Source organism: Colletotrichum orchidophilum, assembly GCF_001831195.1.
Source record: "Colletotrichum orchidophilum strain IMI 309357 chromosome Unknown Scaffold_52.1, whole genome shotgun sequence".
NCBI classification, from domain to species: Eukaryota; Fungi; Ascomycota; class Sordariomycetes; order Glomerellales; family Glomerellaceae; genus Colletotrichum; species Colletotrichum orchidophilum.
Window position 1 is genome coordinate 80,501 of NW_019173008.1, and position 19,998 is coordinate 100,498.

The 19,998-nt window shown below is 52.0% G+C and overlaps 8 protein-coding genes across 8 annotated transcripts; 1 reads left to right on the plus strand and 7 right to left on the minus strand.

The window, feature by feature from the left end:
- Positions 1-376: 376 nt before the first annotated feature.
- CORC01_06759 (uncharacterized protein) lies at positions 377-4,974 on the minus strand (the record flags this gene model as incomplete). Its single annotated transcript, XM_022618398.1, has 6 exons — positions 377-1,103; positions 1,160-1,899; positions 2,722-3,777; positions 3,830-4,521; positions 4,675-4,783; positions 4,945-4,974. The coding sequence occupies 6 exons, from the start codon at positions 4,972-4,974 to the stop codon at positions 377-379; spliced, it is 3,354 nt and encodes a 1,117-aa protein (XP_022475048.1).
- Positions 4,975-6,565: 1,591 nt separating this feature from the next.
- CORC01_06760 (glutamine synthetase) lies at positions 6,566-9,229 on the plus strand (the record flags this gene model as incomplete). Its single annotated transcript, XM_022618399.1, has 1 exon — positions 6,566-9,229. The coding sequence occupies one exon, from the start codon at positions 6,566-6,568 to the stop codon at positions 9,227-9,229; it is 2,664 nt and encodes an 887-aa protein (XP_022475049.1).
- A 111-nt stretch (positions 9,230-9,340) lies between these two features.
- Positions 9,341-9,967, minus strand: CORC01_06761 (uncharacterized protein; the record flags this gene model as incomplete). The annotated part of the gene is made up of 1 exon (XM_022618400.1): positions 9,341-9,967. One exon carries the CDS (start codon positions 9,965-9,967, stop codon positions 9,341-9,343), a length of 627 nt encoding a protein of 208 aa, XP_022475050.1.
- A 1,529-nt stretch (positions 9,968-11,496) lies between these two features.
- On the minus strand, positions 11,497-12,374 carry CORC01_06762 (DJ-1/PfpI family protein; the record flags this gene model as incomplete). Its single annotated transcript, XM_022618401.1, has 2 exons — positions 11,497-12,158; positions 12,233-12,374. The coding sequence occupies 2 exons, from the start codon at positions 12,372-12,374 to the stop codon at positions 11,497-11,499; spliced, it is 804 nt and encodes a 267-aa protein (XP_022475051.1).
- Positions 12,375-13,666: 1,292 nt separating this feature from the next.
- Positions 13,667-15,020, minus strand: CORC01_06763 (nucleoside-diphosphate-sugar epimerase; the record flags this gene model as incomplete). The annotated part of the gene is made up of 5 exons (XM_022618402.1): positions 13,667-13,930; positions 14,009-14,478; positions 14,563-14,643; positions 14,717-14,922; positions 15,004-15,020. The coding sequence occupies 5 exons, from the start codon at positions 15,018-15,020 to the stop codon at positions 13,667-13,669; spliced, it is 1,038 nt and encodes a 345-aa protein (XP_022475052.1).
- Positions 15,021-15,649: 629 nt separating this feature from the next.
- CORC01_06764 (4-aminobutyrate aminotransferase) lies at positions 15,650-18,339 on the minus strand (the record flags this gene model as incomplete). Its single annotated transcript, XM_022618403.1, has 5 exons — positions 15,650-15,737; positions 15,804-16,156; positions 17,203-17,532; positions 17,695-17,903; positions 18,228-18,339. 5 exons carry the CDS (start codon positions 18,337-18,339, stop codon positions 15,650-15,652), a joined length of 1,092 nt encoding a protein of 363 aa, XP_022475053.1.
- Positions 18,340-18,394: 55 nt separating this feature from the next.
- CORC01_06765 (oviduct-specific glycoprotein) lies at positions 18,395-18,634 on the minus strand (the record flags this gene model as incomplete). Its single annotated transcript, XM_022618404.1, has 1 exon — positions 18,395-18,634. One exon carries the CDS (start codon positions 18,632-18,634, stop codon positions 18,395-18,397), a length of 240 nt encoding a protein of 79 aa, XP_022475054.1.
- Positions 18,635-19,066: 432 nt separating this feature from the next.
- CORC01_06766 (uncharacterized protein) lies at positions 19,067-19,354 on the minus strand (the record flags this gene model as incomplete). The annotated part of the gene is made up of 1 exon (XM_022618405.1): positions 19,067-19,354. The coding sequence occupies one exon, from the start codon at positions 19,352-19,354 to the stop codon at positions 19,067-19,069; it is 288 nt and encodes a 95-aa protein (XP_022475055.1).
- Between the last annotated feature and the right edge of the window lie 644 nt (positions 19,355-19,998).

Below are 19,998 nucleotides of genomic sequence, written 5' to 3' on the forward strand. Positions count from 1 at the left end.
TAGCATACGGCACCAAAAGGGCGGATCAAAGTCGACATAGAACAGATTACCCGAGCTGGGTACTCGAGGCTATCGCGACAACTGGACAGAAATGATGACTCGCGCCGGCACGAGATCAGCAGAATTTGGAGAGAAGGAATTTCCATGGGACGAACCATTTTATCTAGTTTGCACAAAGACTTGTATGCTATCAAGCAGAACCGCACAATAGACTGGTGATTGTGTTAATGAGGCAATACACGATGGTACGACATTTATGACCAACCAAACACCACTACTGAGGTAGGCAAAGTTGATGAAGAAATTTTGTAGTACAGAAAAACATTTCGACCAAAACTGGATGCAACGAGACCTTTGACAAAAAATTCTCGCAAAGCTACTGCACCTCAACGTTCAGTTGCGGCTCTCGCAGGATGTGCTCGCCCAGTAATCTTCCTACGCCAACCCGCTCGTATCGACCACCCTTCTCTTTAGAAAGCCTGACAATGACAAGAACATAATGCATTGGTTCCCGAGTTAACCCCTCTGGCTTTTCCTTGCCAATGGTGATACATCTCAACTGGTCTGCCCTATAGTTTGTCGTCTCGTCAAAGCTGACTCTTTTGCGGAGTTCGATGGCGTCCAGACTGATGCGGCTTGCAAAGCCACGGAGTAAAGGAATTTCACTTCCTCCGGAAACTTCCCAATGAGTCTTCTTCCCGCTGTCTGTGTTGAAAGGCGTGACGATATCATCAGTCCAGTTGATGTGTTCGAAGGGAGCTTCGAGATAGCCTATCGGACCACTGTATGCCATCCAGGACCAGGAAGGAACTCGCCTATCTGAGGGATACAAGATCCTTTCCAGTGACGCATCGGATGCCTTCTGCCAGAGAAGGCTTCTTTGCAAGTACCCGTCGAAAATTCCAAATCCTCCTTTCGTTTCAAAATTCTTTACCAGCCTCTCTTCGAGACCCTTGATGCCAATAGATCGGTCGCTTGGCACCGTGAATGCGAGTCGCGAATACATCTGGTAGAGAGTTTGAAACGTCACAATACGGCCTCCCTTGAAGTATGCCAAAGCTGACTTGGGGAAATTTGAGTCTCCGAGGAGGGCGGCCTGGCGACTTGTAGGCCTAATGTCAGATGTTGGGAAACACTAAGCCAAGGGGGCATGACTTACTTGGAAAGCCTCATCAAACTCTCGCAATGAACGCCCCTGCCACATTCCCAGTACACTTGAGATGCTGTAAAGTGCAACGTTCGACGCGATAGTGCTCGTTCTTGCAACACCCAGCCGCGCTGGTTCAGCACAGCCTCTTCAACGTCTTGGTGGAAATCGTCGATCGACTTGCGCACAAAAGTGAAGCCACCGTCTGGGCCAGCCAATGTTACGAACGCCTGTTGCTTTTTCTGGCGCAAAAAGCCCTCAGCCGATGATGATGCTGACGTGGCTGCTATGGTGCAGAAAGCAGAGCTGAACACATGTTCCATGCGTGTAGCCTCAAATGCCCAGTCTTGTTTGTCGTCCTGGATAATGCAGAGGGAGTCAATCCACAAATAGCGCACCCCCAGTGCCCGCGTAATTACAACCGCGTCCTGGAAGCTCTTCGGAAGGGTGCTGAACTCAATTTTCTCACGAAATTCCTCGATGTTTTTCTTCAACGTGCGGACCTGAGCCTGGGAATTGACTCCCCAGCAGTGGCTGAGAGCAGTGTAGCGTTGACCAGGAAAATAAATTCCATCACAGAGGCGAATGGCATAGTCAGTGTCAATGCCAACATCGAGCACTCGAGTGGGCAACTCTGTACTGTGGACCATCACATGATTGTGCTGTTCGTCACACACCTGTAGCCACTTGTTCAGCAGAATGAACTGCTGAGGGGTACCCGTTCCTGGTAGAGTGGGAAAGCCTATCTGTGCCTGCGGAGGTGCCAATCTGTCGTTCGCTGTTGTTTTTACTCGAATGAGCGAGCAATCCCCGCCAAGGAATATTTGGGCAAGAAGGAGGATCAGATGCTTACCTGGGTTGATATAAAGAGTCAAGATAGAAGGACCATCAGGATCAATCTTCAGTGAGGAACCTTCTCTTCGACACTTCAACTGATCATCATCATCCATCCCAAGTGATTCCGCACACCGCACCAAGAGAGTGCATAGCTGGCAGGTCTGGGATCTCGATTTGAGATCTTTTAGTCGTTCCGAGAGAAGGAATCTTGGAGTCCAGATGTCATATGCCTTGCAAGTCTGACAAAGATTGGACACCTGTGGTGTAGGTAGAGGCGACGGATGCTTGGAGAGAGATTCGCGATAGAAGTCTTTAGCAAACTTGCTATCACTCTCCAACTCCCATATATCTCGTAGTTTGGCGAGTTGCTGACAATGTTTAGCTCGAGCAAGGAGACGGCGTATTTCGGTCAGAGCACATGATGAGCTTACAGGCTACCTGAGGTCAGCAACAAGTCACTTTATGGATGCGTATCAAACTCACTATCTGTTCAGATGTCAAGAATTTGTAAGCTCGACTGATCAGTAGAGTCTGCATTGAGAGAAGTTAAGATATATCGCATGATTTGGATTAGTCATACATTCTGATGCTGGTTAGTTCAGAAGGACCTGAGAACCTTTTATTGATTGATAAAGGATCGTCAATCAATCTGATACTTACGTACTGCACAAGAAATAGTCTATCAGCATCAATTCTTTTGGTGGCCACGTAATGGTTGAGGTCATGGTTGTTCTTACTTCTTGAGCATTTGATGTAGGAACTGGTACACTAATGATGCCTGTGTCAATATTGCTTTCAATGACAATGGGAGTGTCCAGTGTGCGTGCGAGAAGAGCAGGTCGTTGACCCGGAACTTCCAGGGTAGATCGTTTCTGTTCAGCGGGGACCGCCCTCGTACTGATGCGATCCCACAGAGTAGAATCCATGAGATATCCGCCTCTAGCTTTAGCTTTTTCGTAGATCGTCACCAACTTCCTGTGCAACTCTGTTGAAATTGTCCGACCTTCGACCTCGGGAACTAGCATGTTCAAGTCAATTAGCTTTAGGACGTCTTTGAGCGCCGTGTTAGATGTTATGTCGCTTCGCTTAAGGTCCTTGGACATGTGGTGAATCCAACTCTTGACCTCGCGGTGCTGGTGGTAGCCGTCGTCGCCCTTACTCCAGAACTTCTCTTCAATGCTGGCCCTGTTGAACTCCCTCAACTTGCTATTGCCATAGAGTACCCAGATTAGAAATTCGAGAAATACGCATCCCAATGACCATACATCGTAGAGTCGAGAGATTTTGACCGTATGACCGAATTCGGGAGGCTCGTAGCGAACGGTGCCCGTCATGGTATTCGTCACCTGCTTTCGATCTCTGGTAGCCTCAATATGGAATCTGGCGAGCCCTACGTCGGCAACTCTGAGAATACCCCTGGTTTCGTTTTCATGAAAGTGAAGGATGTTCTCGGGTTTCAAGTCTCCATGCCGGCAATTCCTCTCATGCAAGGCACTGATGGACCCACAGATCCCCTGCAGTTGCTGAAGAACCCAAAGAACAAGTTGAGGATCCTTGACAGGCACATGTGGTTTCCCTTCTTGGTTGACCCAGAATTCCTTGAGGTTGCCGCCCTCTCCCCATGGGAAGAGAAAGCCCCTGAGGTCGCCTCTTCGATAGGCCGCCAAAGGTTTAATGAGATGTGGGCTCTCCAAATTGCGTATGGTTTTCAGAATCTCTGCTTCTTTCTCGTAGTATGAATCCATCCCAATTCTCATCTCCTTTGAGGCGACACGAATTTTCTTGCCCTCGACCTGCATCAATAGTAAGCGACGAAGGTCTGACTCGAGACGGAAAAATGCTCACCGTCGGAAGAACCTTTTGATGCGCATCATGGATCACCACTTCAAAAACAGAACTGAAAAAGCCTGTCTTGTGGTGGTTGATCTTCTTAATGAAAGGAAGAGGACACATCGGGTGAAGCTCGTGACGAAAGGAGTCGGTCGTGAAGACAGGCGCGAGAAACTGCCATTGACTGTGGAAGAAACTGTCGAGATAGCTCTTCCTAGGACTCGCAAATTCGAACCACATTTTACCGCTTTCAATGCTCTGCATTGTGAAACTCATGGCTCCAGTAGTCTCGTCGATACTTTTCGCAACTTTGACGGGCAATTCTTTGTCATGAAGTTTTTGCGGAGCATCGGCTAGGGCTTCTAGACGTTGAATATCATCGCGGACTACCAGAGTTAGAAACAGCCGCTTAGCAGGTTGATCTGGATTGGTGACATAGTCGACAAGGTATGGCAATCGCTCCTTTGCAACATGCTTTCTGAGCTCTTTTTCGACGACGCTCCTAGAAGTCAAAGCTTCGATCTTATCAGCTGGAAGGAAGTCCTTGTCATCCTCAGTCTTGATTACACCCTGAGTGATTCTATCCTCAAGTGACATATCACCAACAGAACCGTTGGGAAACGAAACTGTTCCGAGCGAATGTGCTTGGTTGCTTTTTGATGAAACATGGTTATCGGTGCTTGAGGACTCGATGAGCAAAGAACCATCTATTCAATGTATCAGCCTCGTCAGTTTCCTCGTGGGACTTCATGATCATCGCATAAGTATCTTGGCCCTAGAAAGATGGCCGGAAAGATGAATCCAGGGAAGCCAGAGAAGCCTGGTACTTGTCCTTCCACTGGGAGGACGGGGATACTCACTATCGTCTGATAAGACTTCGGGGCCGCGTCCATCCGGGCCTTTCAGGAGCTCCATTTCACTTGACTGCCTCTCTAGGCCGTCTCCCGGTAGAGGCACTTCGTACTGAGGCTAGTTTTGAAAATGGGTTAAATTAGATAGCTCAACACAAAAGCCTGATTTCAACGTCTTTTGGACATTGGTGAGTGGAGATGCTGACGGACCGGCGGAGCGAACAAGCACACAACGACCAAGAGGATGATTGTACAAGAAAGAGGCCCAGCGAAGTCTACAGCAATGTCGAAGATGCTGAACGCAGACATTTTTGAGTTGGATCCCGAGCAAGTCGAAAATTGCAGTGCGGGGCAGCGAGGAGTCTTACAAAGACTCTTGACTACGACCAGCGGGTACGTAAGACCAAGCTACCCACAATCTATTAAGGCAACCAGCAAGACAGCCATTCGCTTATGATGATACATAATCGCCATGCAGAAGCTGAACAGCGTGGCTGTTCCTAGCGGCAGTCTGCGCAGCGGCTGGGTCACCACCAGTAAGGCTCGGTGCAAACGTTTCGGCAAGCGGCCAGCTGATCTCGGTCTACTTAAGACGCAATATCTGCGACTTTTGCTCATTCTCGAGGCAGGCTGCCGGTGGGTCGGCTTGGGTGCAGGCAGGTGGTCTTATCTATGTTCTTGGGGGAGGCGGCTCGACGATCTGGTTGGCCAGCCTGATACGAACACTTTCAGGCATGCTGCGGGCAATATGTTCTGCAGTCCTGTGGAACACAACACTCACTCATGCAAGGATTCGTTCAGCTTGCTCCTGGCTTAGGATCTCTATTCCGATGAGCTCCGTCAGCTCTGGAATCCTAGGCGCCGAGAGTCCGTGACATGACACTGAGTCCGTAGGCAAATCTATCGGTGGCACATGTTTAGAAAGGGTCCGACGCGATTGGTTGGTCGATATGAGCGAAATGAGGACGTTGACCACCGAGTCCTTCTCCAAAGCACGGGCAACTTCAGATCATATCAATGAAGCAGTGTAAAATTGGCAAATAATCATAGACCGTGAAGATCGTTAAGATAAGAAAATTGAAGGTGGCCAACCAAAGAGCGAATTTGTTTCAGTACGCAAGTACGCTGTTGTTGATGAGAGAGAATCCATATGGGTTCCCGGAGCCAGCCCGAAGTCGAGTTGTCTCCGTCCCGGGCCCATCCGGTACCCAGGATTGTGAAAGCTGCATGTAAGGCTGCCTTGTGAACCCCGTTCAAGATTGACCACCTGTAATATCGATCACGACTGCTGTTCGACGTTGGCTTTCCGTCGAAATACAATGCGAAATCGTAATGCAATACTGGCAAGGCTAAAGCAGTCAACATAACCTTCGATTTTTTACAGCTTTCTTAGCACACAATCCTGGTGAATCGTCTTGTTGATGCACCTAGCTGACAGCTAGCGTCCGTTGATTGCGGGGTAAAGTCGAGCTTATTGAACCGATGAACATTACGGAGTACCTACAAGCTACTACGCGTCCCGGCTCGTGACGTTGGTCGGTTTGCATCTACGAATCGGCAGAATGGGGCTTGGTTGTTTCCCCTCGCCGTCTGCCCAAAGGGCCCCCAAAGCGGGGGGCGAGTTTAACCGATGCTGTAAGACATGAACTCTCCTATCGGCATAGCACGGCAGCGGCAGCGGCAGCGATAAGAAGGTCTCACGTCATTTCACAGTCAAATCACCAAAACACCCCTCCCTTTCCCGACAGCTACGTCTTCACACTTACCCAGGCAAACCATCGGGCCCAAAAGCAATCTGCGCGGGCCTCATCCATCAATCTGCGGTTGAAAAGGCTGCCAGGAATCCCTTGCCGACCTTGGCTTGCACCCTGACCCTCTCTGGTGGTCTTTCTCCGCGAAAATGGATCCCGCTAAGCTCACTGGCCAGGCTCTCCTCAGCCACACCATCCAGACGACCCCCATTATCGACAATCACGCACATCCCCTTCTCGGCCTCGATGCAATTGGTCGTTATCCTCTTCTCTCAATCACGACCGAGGCTCACGGCGATGCAATCCACGCCTCGCTGACAAGTTTGGCTCACTTGCGCGCCGTCAAACAGCTCTCCAAGATCCTTCGATGCGAGCCGAGCTGGGAAGCCGTCGTGAATGCCATTGAGGCCAAACGCATCGAAGACTACGATGCCTGGGTTGCGGAATGCCTCAATGGCATTGAATCTGTTCTTGTCGACGATGGGTTAGATGGCGAAAACGCCGTCTACCCTTACACGTACTTCAGCGACCTCACCCGCAGCCCGGCCAAGCGGATTGTGCGCATCGAGAAGATCGCAGCAGACATAATCAATGACCATCTCCCTACGGATGAGTCTGCTCCGAGGACCGCCAAGGATGCCGGCACCGTGTTTGAAAAGGCATTGAAGGCCTTCGATCACAGCATCGTGGAGGCTATAGCCGATCCAGAAGTGGTTGGCTTCAAATCTGTGATTTGCTACCGCACTGGTCTCGGTATTCCCAGGCGACCAGACGCCGCCGCGGCTCGCAAGGTCTTTGAGGAAATTCATGCTAACCATACCAAAGGCACTGACAAGGCATTCACCCGTGTCAATCATCGTGGGCTGAATGAGTACCTGGTGCACAGACTGGCCTGCCTCATCAGGAATGCTGTAGGCTCTGGCAAGAAGCCGATCCAGTTTCACACCGGCCTGGGCGACAACGACATCACTCTCACCTCCGCGTCCCCGTCACATCTACAGGATTTCATCCGCCAGTACCCTACCGTGCCCATCGTGCTCCTCCACGCCAGTTACCCATTCATGCGGGAGGCTGGGTACTTGGCGTCTGTATACGCCAACGTCTACGCTGACATTGGCGAGATATTCCCATTTCTTAGCCGGGACGGTCAGGAAACTGCTGTGCGGCAAGTCCTGGAGCTGTGCCCCTGGTCCAAGATATTATGGAGTACCGATGGGCATTGGTTCCCAGAAACCTACCTCCTCGCCGTGCTTCAAGTGAGGGAGGTCTTGGAAAAGGTCAGCTCTGTATTCCCCCGATTCTCCCCGCAAACAGCTCACACGATGCAGGTTCTGTGTGAATACGCCCGTAAAGGGCACATGACTTGGCGGGAAGCCACTCAACTTGTCAAGGACATTCTCTTCAACAACGCCAATCACGTATACCACCTAGGGCTTGAGTTCAGCTTCGATGAGACCATTGTGAATCCCAGGCGATTGTCAGGGAGAACCGACCTCGACATTCTCGAGGCTTTCCTGGATGGGAAAAAGCCCCCCCAATATCTTCGTATTTACTGGAACGACCTGACAGCAACACCGCGCGTTCGTGCGATACCGATGCGCAAGGTCCTGTCCGTAATGAATGAAGACGGCGACTTCTCCATCAGTATCACCAAAGCAAGTCTCGGGCTCCTGCAGAATGACCACGTGGTCCCAGGAGCATCCGGCACAGGAGAGTACCGCCTCCATCCGGACTTTACCTCGCTTCAGGAGGGTCCAAGGGAGGGCCACATCAGTGTCTTTGGCGATTTCAGGGAGTACGACGGATCTGCCGTACCATTTTGCCCACGATCTCTGCTTCAAAGGGTAATCGAAATCGCTGCTCGGCATGGGTTGACTTTCAGCCTCGGGTTCGAGATTGAGCTGGTTCTCCTCGAGCGCGTCGACAACTCCTTTGAGAAGTACAAAACACTCACCAACGATGGACACGCGTGGTCGACCTCCCGCATGATGGATCACCCAGTCTTTTCAAAGGTCATCGAGAGGGCTGTCGCCGAGCTGGATGCAGATGGCATCTACATTGAACAAGTGCACCCCGAGAGTGCTGCAGGCCAGTTCGAGGTAATCCTTCCGCAGGCTCCTCCCCTTGAAGCAGTCGACACCTTGCTGTACGTGCGCGAGGTCATTTCAAGCATCGCCACCGCCGAAGGCTACAGGATGACTCTCCACCCCAAGCCATTCCCGACAGCGTGCGGCACCGCAGCTCACGTGCACATGTCAATCGCCTCCGCCGCGGGCTCCAAGCCGGAGACATACAACCCCTTTTACGCCGGTATCCTGAGGCACCTCCGCGCCATCACGGCCTTTACCTACAGCAACCCCGTCAGCTACGAGAGGGTCCAAGACGGGTGCTGGGCCGGCGGTCGGTGGGTGACGTGGGGTACCCAGAATCGGGAGACGCCGTTGCGCAAGATTGAGGGCAGCCATTGGGAGGTCAAGTGCATGGACGGCATCGCGAACCCGTACCTCGCGCTCGCGGCGCTCCTGGGCGCGGGTACCCACGGCGTCATTGAAGGCGAAAAGCTGACGTGGGGCGACTGCGAGGTCGACCCGGCCTCGTTGACGCCGAACGACCGCAAGGAGCTGGGCGTCGAGCAGATGCTGCCTTCGGGTCTGCCCGAGGCGCTCAAAGCTCTGCGCGCGGACAATGTCATGAATGAGCTGCTCGGGGAAGATTTGGTGGAGAGGTATATCACGGTCAAGGAAGAGGAGATGAAGAACTTGGAGACTATTAGCAGCGATGACCGGCGGCAGTGGATCTTGGAGCGGTACTAAGGGAAAAAGATCTCGATCAAAACTGGAACCAATGGAACAGAGTCGTTGCAACCCGGTGCCCAACTTATGAACAAAAACAAAAGTTACAATACCAAACCTTTTTTTTTTTTTTTACTTGCTCTCTTTGATAATCGTTTGCAAAGCCTTGACGTACTCATCAACCTCCTTGGCCCCAACCAGCGTGAGATCCCTCCGGCGACCCTCAAACATAATGTACGGCACCGAGTCGACGCCATCCATGGCCGCCATCCGAATCATGTTCCGCGTCTCAATCTTGCCCTCGCTCTCATTATCGACGACCGCCCTCGCCTCCGCCTCGGGGATGCCGGCCTCCACGCACGCCTCAACCAGCACATCTTTCGAGTTCTGATCCTGTTCGCGTTCAAAGTAGCGGCTGTACAGCGCATCGACTAGTTTGTTCGCGGTTTCCGGGTCTTGAGCTTCCTGAAAGTGCTGGATGATTCGATGCGACGGAAACGTGTTTGACATGGTGCCCCCAAAGGAGAACTTGATGCCGGCTGCGGCCCCGAGGGACCCCATCGTCGCCTCAAAGACTTCTTGCTTCTGATCGGATGCGTCGTGCTTGGCTGTCGTGTACCAGTGTCGCTTGTCTTGGGGCTCGGAGGGGAAGTCTGGGTATAGCTGGTACGGGCGGAAGACCAAGGTGAATGAGATGTCACTGGCGGCGGGGGAAGCCGCGATTCGTTCGAGGGCCTCTCCTAGTCTATTCTTTGTCATGATTAAAGAATTTTGTCAATAGATATGTGACCCGTACCTCTTTTTGGCAATATAGGTCCTTCCATCAATAAATTAGCTACCACTGCTCAATCAATCGACGTTCTGTGATTCGATATACTCGACTCACCAGGGACATATGGTATCCAAGGTAAATGTGATTTGGGATTGATACATGGTCAAGGATTGATAAGAGAATGTGAAGCGTTGTAAAAATCGCTTCGATTTTCTGCGTCCACGATATATCGACCTTCGAGTCTGGGTAACGATGTTCACAAGTCAACTGATCACGACCCCGCACCGCACTTTGAGGGTAGGTCGTGTTCACGTGGCCGGGAGATCGACCGAAGGTGACTAACAGATTATTTTCTTTCCACTGAAGATATCTAATCTGGAAACAAGCGCACTATTCCTGTGAAAATGGCTTGCCTAGTTCATATTTCGCTCTCTTGCCCCTCAACCATTCCAACAGACTGAGTAACCTCAATTTGGCCTGCTCCGTCTCTTCAAAGGATTCTTGACTCGCCTGCTCCCAATGTCTACTCAAAATAACTCGTAATACCGAACCACATGTCCAGATATCAAACGAAACAAAAAGAATTCTTCCCCTGCCCGAGAATCTCACATCAACGCGTACACCAACCGCCGAAGTTGATCGGAGGAGATTCCTATGCGTGCTCAACTAGAAACGGAAGTCGGGAGAGGGTTTGTCCCGCTTTTTGACCATTAGGGAGTTAGAATGGAGCAAGGAAGGTGAATTGGGAAGTAAACCTCTAACGAGCGCTAGGTGGTGAAAGTCTACTTGAGACTTCTCTTGACACGATCTTTCATCAACTAAGAATCATCAGCCACTTACATGTAGATAAGTGGTATACGTAAATCATGTACCTATGTATATTGAAAGCACATTATCTCTATTTACTGCCACAATTCGCCGGTGCTCTTCACCCGCAGCAAAGCCTAACTCCGTGATTAATGAGTAAGATTGCAAGGACGCAGGCTTCATACCCGCAAGTTGCTAACAGTAATTTTAACCGCCTACCAACACAACTCTCAGCGGCAATGAGCGTCGTGATTGCGTTAAAAGTCGAACCCTCTTGAGCATCTAAAAAAGTTTGAAAACCTCTACACCGTTACAATGAATACAAGAGCATGCTTTCATGGCCTGTGCTGCAACAACGTACCGTTCTGCCAGGCTTCATCAACGGCCACATGCATCTTCTCCTGCTAGGACAGTCTCTCAGGAAGCTCGACTTGGCTCATTGTAAACCGCTCCAAGCCATTCGATCCAGTGTCAATTCACATCAGACGCAAAGGCAAACCCGAACCGTCCAACGATTCTCTGCAAATGTAGAGCCATTCAATGACCCCGCCTAAATCTAACTTGCATGGGCCCTCAATGGTCTCACGAAGGATCACTGTAGGCCCAGATAGAAGCATCAGGTCACTTTGACAACGAAAAAGAAGTCGAGTCCTCAGATTCGTTGGCACAGTACCAATCTATGAACATCACATGTATTGACTTCCTCTTTTTACTTTGACGACCCCCACAAGTCAGCAAACGGATCCCAGCTCGAATCCTCAACAGGCGTATACTCCATCCTATTCGCAATATTCTTCGCCACATCCTTCCCATAGACGGCCCCGATCCACGCAAACGCCAAATCGATACCCGCGCTGATGCCCGACGACGTCCAGACATTCCCGTCCTGCACCCACCGCGCCTTGTGCACCCACGCCACCTGCGGCCGCAGCGCGACCGTCTGGTCCCACGAGAGCTTGTTCGTCGTCGCCCGCCGCCCGTCCAGCACGCCCGCCCGCGCCGCGACCCCGGCGCCGGTGCAGACGGTCAGCAGGTACTGCAGCGAGTCGAAGCGCTCTTTGACAAAGTCGATTGCCGTGCTGATGCCGGGGTTCCGGGTCCCCTGGCCGCCGGGGACGATGAGGACGTCCAGGGGCGGGGCGGTTTGGAAGGTGTGCGTTGGGAGGATGCTCTGGCTGAAGTCCGAGGTCGCTGCGCCGGAGGGCTTGTTTTTGTCAATGACCTTTGTCGATACGGGATCTAGGGTTTCTGCGATGGTGTAGAGGTTCATGTTGTATGAGCGAGCCAGTAAGTTGAGAGCGTCCAGGGGCCCGAAGACGTCGAGGGACTGGAAGGCCGGGAAGACTACGACGCCAAAGTTGACAGGTTTGCCTGAAACCAGTCAGAAAAAGAGTGACTTGAGCTGCTGCATTTTTCCAAAGATTGTAGCTAATTAGCTCACTCACCTTCAGCGGCACGCTCGCCGTTCTGAGCCATTGGATGGCTCTGGCTGAATCTTCTGACGCACGCCAACGGAGTCAAGGTCGCTGCTGTGGGTGTCTTGCAGATCACTGAGATTGAACTGTTGCGGCTTCGCGTAATAAACATGCTTTTTCCAGTGTTGGTTGGGGCCTCTCTATCATGAAAACATCAGGACGGCGAGGGGCAGCGCTCATTACCCCGCGACCAAGTCACATCTCGTTTATCTCCAGCTGTGCAGGCGGAAGACCGATGAGCGCGCTCGGAGATCGGCGAGACTGTTTACGTAAGGCCTCATTGTCCGGGGAGAGATTCTGCGGGGATTATTACGAAAATCACACAGTGACGGCGAAGGTCCCAGGAGGGGGGCGACCATTTTGAATCGCGCCATCTTCCTTGCAAATTCCAAGTTAGTCGTGAACAAGGCGGCGCCCAGGCCGTAGACGCTATCATTCGCTTACGCTGGGTAAATAGCAGCAATGGACTGTCCGGTGGACGAGGGAACAAACTCGTTGTTAATGAAGAGACCTGGTGGCCGAGTCTACTTGTGGCCATTGGGCGCAGTCAACTCACAGGAAAGATCTCACATGATTCTGGTGAGATGTGAAATAAGGTAAGTCTTGGTAGACTATTCTTGTGGGTCCGGCAACCCTCAGATGACGACTGGAATATTAAGAAGGCGAGCGTGGACAGAGTATTGAGATTTTGAGAGGAGTCCTCAATACTCAAGAATAGTTTATCAGAAGCAATTGAGTAAGAGACGATGTTTCGTGAAATAAGGGACTTAAACAACTATCATCTGATAGAACACTGGCGATTTCCGTGGCCTACCAGGCTGGGGCCTGGAGCTACCCCCTCCCCCGCAGTCCGCAGTGGGGGGAAATTGAGATGAGACGATGTTTCCGTCAGTAAGTCATCGATTGTCTTCCCAGAGTGATCTCATCGAGACCATAGAAACACTGAAATAATCTTGCCTGTTCGGGATGGGGTACTTAAGCTGTTTGGTACGGACCTCAACTCGGGTGAAAGTAGATGTGATCGGGGAGACCTTTCTCATAGAAAAGCGCATCCTAATGAGTGGTTGGATTGAGAATGTGAGAAAGAGATTGGGGGACGTGGGAAATGAGGGGTAGAATCTCCACCAACACATCGCGATTTAGAGAGCTTGTGTACATCTCCGTAAGCGCTTTCCTTCATTTCGAGTCTGTAGGGGTCCCTCTCTCATTGAAGGACGGAGATAGTGATGAGCCTGAAGGAAGGATGGAGGAATGGTGGCGGGCGATTGCTTTAGCCGGCGGCGCATAGGATAGGATAGTACAATTTGACTTTTGAGATTATGTTGTGAGATTGTGTTAGATGTGAGAAGTGATAATTATACTGTTCATGATTTGCGTCTCGTATCAAGGCCGCTCATCAGCGGCTCACAGCTTGCTGTGCTGTCCCTCGGGAGCTTCCCGCGCCACCGCCTGGGGGATCTCGGCCTCCAAGTTCTCGCCCGTCGGCGCCCAGCCCAGAACCTCCTTGGCCCTAAGCGCCTCGCTCCGAGCATTTGTTCCAAAAAGCACCGTTCCATGAGGCAGCACCTGGTTTGCTTCTTCGGGACCAACCTCCTCCACCTCATCCGTGGGAACCAGGCCCTTCTTAGCAGCGGCAGATGCAACGAGCTTGGAGATTTCCCCAAAAGACTGAGAAAGAAATCGTTATGTTAGCTGATGCTTGGATGTGTGCAAAAAAGGAAAAGATGCCAGGTCGTTGTCACGTACGATTTCACCAACACCGGTGAGGTACAACCCGTTCTCATTCCAAACCTGCTCCTCGCCCTTCCCCTCGGCCGCCCGCTCAACCAACCGGGCAATCAACTGCGCAATATCCTTAACGTGCACATTACCCCAGCGGCTTAGGCCCTTGCCGACCTGCACGCCGCGCCCGCGGTCCAGCGTGGCCTTGGCCAGCGACGGGATCTGGACGCTACGCTGACTGATGGGGCCGAGGCCCCGGCCGTAGATGATGGGTGGGAACACCAGCGCCGTGTTGACTTTGGGCTCGTCGGCTGCGACTTTCAGGAGGTAGTTGTCGACGGCGCGGCTCGGGTACTTTTGGATAAAGGAGCGGAGTTCGGCGATGCCGGCCAGGTCGTTGAAGACGAGGTCGCTTGCTGAGCCCGGGCTGCGGGTCTTGTCGGCAAGTTCTGCGGCGGCGAGGGCGCTGGCGCCGGAGATTTGGATCCAGTGCGCTGCGGTGAGTTTAGTTTGAAACCTACCTTATGGCAAGGAACGCCGTGCGTGTGTAATTGTTCATTGGTATCTTTTGCACTTACATGGTTTCTGCCTTGCTGACTTGGAAGAAAGGGCCTTGTGTATGGTCTCAACGCTCTTCAAGTGGCCAGACGCAGCCAAATCTACCCAGGCAATGGTGTTAGTGATTCCAACAATTGAGGCCAATTGATTGGGGGGGCGAGAACCAAGACATACGGACAACGACATCAGCATTGGAAGCTTCCCGGGTGATGATATCGACGTCGTCGAGGTCGCCTTCGACGATCTCGACCTCGCTGAAGGTGCCGGTGAGGATCTTGCCCTTTGCGCTGTCGCGGACGAGCGCACGGATGGTGTATTTGTGGTGTGACTTGGCGAGCAGTGAGAGGACGCTGCCTCCGATGTAGCCCGTCGCTCCGGTCCTGGAAGTTTGCTGTGAGCATGGAGCACTTTTTTTACGGCCCTGGACAAGGTCTGCTGCCGCTGAGCTGTGGTTGACTTACAGGAAGATGTTGACCATTGTGAATGAATGTTGCTTTCCTTCAATTGCAGACTGGAGTCTATCGGGATGGGCTTTATGGACAGATGGAGAGTAATGTGCGCTACCAAATCGGACTTCTGGAGACAGGAGGAGGCATCAAATTGTATATAAGACGCACTCAACTAGCTCGGGCTTGCCTTCCAAACAGAGGGATGAAGCTGGGGCAGATTACCAATCTCTGCCCGCCAACATGAGCTGCGAAGCTGCCCCACGAATTACACAATGCGCTACACCATCGCGTCACTCTAGCTTTTTCATCATTAACACCAATTGGCAATGTCGTCTTAGCTCCAGACGACCCACTGATACAAGCCGTGTGTATCCGTACGGTTACTTGTGATTCTATCTTCGAGAACGGTCTTTATCTCATTGCTTATAGAGCAACCGCTTCTCTCTTGCTCCAGCCTACAACTAACATCCATTGAACCTACGATAGCCGCTTGAAAACGCCCTCCAAAACGCTGAGGAAAATACCAGCCAAGAATACTCCGACCACGTCAGTCAGTTGTTGTATTGGAAATGTCATCACCCACCATGGTGCTTCTCATGCACCAACGTCGGCCAACTGCGGCTGCAACCGCATCGCAGCATCGCCGCTCCCGCCCGTATTAACCCCCGTCGACCTCCCTAGCCAGGGCCAACACCTCCCTCCGCGGGCAATCCCACGCGATTAACGTCCCGAGGCCCTTCATGTTCCTATGGAGGTTCAAAACGTACTGCGGCTTCTTTTCTGAGAGCGTCTCCAGCTCCCCCTACAGGTACCCGCCGACCCGCGCCGTGTGCTCGACCAACCCGTGCTTCTCAATTTCTCCGTGAATCGCCTTGAACAGCAGCGGCCGCACGGAATCGCCCGTACGCGTGTTGAATTGCCGGTCCGGCCGGTCGAACCGCAGACCGGCGTCGCGAAAGGAGCAGCCCGCCGCCTGCGCCTTTTTGGAAAAGCTCACCATGCCTGGCGGCGACGGGAGGCCCCAGTGCTCGAGGGCCCAGAATTTGACTGTAGCTCCTACACACATTTGAACTTCGACGAAAATCATTAACACGCCTTTACGCTTGGCCAGCTCGTGCAGCCAGGGGAGGAAGGTGGGTGCCACGTGGTTGTCGCCGCCTTCAACCTGGACCAACTCGATTAATGATTACCACAGTTTTGAGGGTACATGTATCGTTCGCCTCGTCAAGCAAGCGTTTCGATTCGAGGAGGCAAGGTGCCTCCTCGGCCGCATTCTCAGAGGCGAATTGGTCTAGAGAGTACCTGAGCTGCGGAAACGGCGCCGCGGGTCAGTCAAAGGCCAGCACATCTAGCTTGTGAATCGGCTTGCTCCGCGTCGTGGACAAGCTACTGAAAAGACGACAAGGCCGCTTTAAGCTTTTCTCTGCTGACAAAGACTGTTACAAGCCTTCGGAAATTGAAAGACGAGGAGTCGAGTAAGGCCAGCGTGGTGATGCCCACCCAAAACTAGACGTAGGCATAGTAATACTGATTCCATTCTTCGAGGCTCCGAAGCCTTTAGATCGGGGTCATACGTAGACTATATCAAAAGACCGCCAATGGAAGGTTGATCATGATCATAGACTCAATATATTCATATAAACACTCAAAGTCTTCGCTTTCTCAGCCCAGTCTAACAACCGTTATCTCAATATCCGGTTCGACCTCAATTACTGAATAGTCTGTAAAAGACAAGATGAATTATTTGTAGCTTAGAAACTAATGGTGATAAGCTGCCGTTCACTGGCCAGCCGAATTGGTTGATCGACGAGAACATGCCCGTCTATCTTGAGGCCGGAATGTTATTGACAGAGTGGGAACTTGAACCGCGTTTTTGACGCTGTTGATATTAAATGTAAAAGTCTCTTTGATTTCAATACCTAGAAAGGGTCGCAGTGAATTCAGACGTCGTCAGCCTGGGAGACTTGATGCAGCCACACTGTGAACGTACTCGAAGAGGTATCAGCACCCACTAGCAGGTATGCCCTCGATCTTCAAGGCAAAATAGAATGTTGGTCACGTACAAGTCGACTCCCTTGATCGAACTGAACAGCAACCGCGCTAATTAGATTGAGGTTTTTGTGTATGGATCGGCTTCTTTTCGACAATGAGCTCGCCCAGCTGAGCATGCAACTTGGAATGTCAAGTAGTTGGGCTTCCTCGTTAACATACTGGTGCAAGACAGGACCGAACAAAGAATATATCGTGACGGGAGACTCTGGTTGTCTGGTTGCATTTGTCTGGACTGTGAACTTCTCCCTCTTTGCGTTCGCTTATGCGCCTGAACTTCTTGTCGTCACCGGCGGCGAGATGGAATGCGCTCACTGCGATGTTGCTGCCGCAACACGTCGATAATTCTACCGTCTCATCACACTCTACATCCTCGCTGCCCTTACTATGGGATTTATCCTTAGCAGCAACAATCTCAACATCCTCGGTGGTGGCAAAGACGAAGGTGCTTCTCCTTGGGCTATCGGCATCAGAGAAGCTGGTATCAAGGGCCTTTACAGAGTTGTCAACGTGGAGATCGTCCTTAGTGCTTGGTCCGCAGGCAGTTCTTATCTGGTATGTCGTGAACCTCAAATCTTAAAACTCACATCATCTAATGCGAGTAATAAACGTCTCCCCGACATGGTTGATGACGGGGTTATCGCAGGTACACACTCCGGGAGCCACCAAGACACTCGGAGTGAACTTCTGCCAAGGGATCGTCTTGTTCAGCAGGTAAAAGTCAATATAGGTATACGAAATGGTGAAACTGGCAGTGGCGTTGGCATCATTGGAGTCCTCGACACCTCCCGGCAATCGTTGTCCGTCGCCTCCCAGTTGGGACGGCTTGTAGAAGATACGCTTCTGCGAGTTCTCAAAGTAGTCTACCCAGCCACGTCAGAGCCGAGGGCAAGTCGCCGTCCGGCGACGACGGGGCCGGCGTGATTTAATCCCCTCCTCCGTTCGCGTCCTTACAGCTGCCACTCTGGCAGCCCGTGCCGCAGTTCGCATCGGTCGAGCCGCATCAGCCTTGAGGGGAGCAATAGTCACCTTGAGGCCATGAGCCACAAATCGCACAGTTGGTGGCGGCACCGCAGGTTCCATCCGTCGTTACCGCGCCCTTAAGGCAGTCGCCGCTCTGGCATCTGGAGCCGCAGTGTGCGTCCGTAGAACCGCAGTGACCAGCAGAGGAGCAGCATGTTCCTAACCCGGCGGCTCGCAGATGGTACCGCCGTAGGCAGGGCCACGCATAGTATCAGTCGAGACGGTCGCGGAGTCTGAATCGCCGTTGCCAGAGTTGAAGTCGACACTCCAAGCCATGAACCCTGGTGCCGCTGAAGCAGCAGTTGTTGGCGAACTTCTTCATGGCAAGGGTCTACTTGTCGTCATAGCCGATCCACTGGTCATAAAATACCAGCTCCTTCATCATGGCGCCCTCGAGGAGACGAAGCTTAAGGTCCTTCTCCTTGATAAGCCCCTGGATCTCGACAAGGGACATAACACCGGCACCCGCATACGGATTCTGGTGGGTGAGGAAGTGTGGCCGCTCAGAGCCACCGTCATGGACAAGAACCGCAGCCGTAAAGACGCCTGTAAACAACCGAGTGCCTATCATGACTGAAATCTGTTGCTAGAGAACATTTCCAATTACCTGAAGCAATGAGTATGGTGAGAGAGGGTGATGAAGGCTCAGAAGTGAGTCATCCAAAGCGGACGATGACCTTGACTTAGTATATAAAGGAACACAACATGACAACGCCTAGGCAAATTATGATACATCACTGTCTCTCCCATGTCCATCTGGTCTAGTCGTATTACTCGCATCGCCGACCCCACATGCTCCTCGGGTGAGGACACTTTTTTCTCGTCACTAGGATGGCAGCAAGTCTCCGCTCACCACAATCCGCATCAAGCACCGCGGCGACGATATGAGACTGGGCTTTCCAAAAGATGAGCTGAGGTTCATATGCCTTAAGCATGAGATACGATAGTCAGCAATCGCTTACAGAGAATTGATTCCATCTAGACTTGACGGTGGAGGCTGTCGCTACGCCCCTTGAGGCGAGGAAGGTTGACTACCCACACCTTCAACGGGTCCGTTCCTTTCTTTCCTGGGGCGACCGGAGCGAGGGCTGTTTTCGACATGTGCTATTAGCACCGGTTGACCGGGAGCCCATCCCCGGGCTAGAGCTTTGTTGCGGATGGCGACAAAAGTCCGCCGGGCCATGCCGTACTTTTCGCATATCTCTTGGGCCGTCGACCCCCCCACGTCCCACAACGTTAAAACAGCGACCCGAATACCATTGTCCCACTCTTTACTCTTAATCGGTGGCATCGTCAGAGCTGTGGCCAATGTCAGCTGTTGGTGGCAAGTGCTATAGCTAGGAGTCGAAGAGACTGGAAGTAGTGATTTTGCGCAGGAAATTGGGTCAGAGACCTTCGTTGGCAGGTTCCGTTAGCTCATGCAAGGCCTCCGGACAGTGCACTTTCCCCTAGTCTCAAGACAATGACACGGTACCTAGCAGCCCCACCCCCTGAATATGTGGATACCTACTTATGCCCACGGCCGAGCCGTTCGGGTCAGGGCCCGCATATTAAAGCTGCCGTCTACCTTGACTGGGTCCGCAGGCCAAAACAGATCCCACGTAACAGGGTAGCAACTATACTTGAACGGTTCCTTCGGGGGCAGAGGAATAGGTAGGGATATAGTGAGGCATATCTCACATGATGATATGTCCGAGGGACCGAGGAATCCGTGAATTTCCACGTCAGAAAGGGGGCGGCCAGCTCATGCTATAAGATACTGCACTTTGCCAGAAGCTTTGCAAGGCTCCAACAAAAGTTCATCTCCTTTGAGACTGTCAATAATCAAGATGACTCTCTACTGCTTTTCCAGTGCTTATCACTGAAGAATGCTAAATTTTCAAAAGACAATGGCTAATGATTCTGGAGTAACCAGCTTGTCGAGCTTGTTCCCCA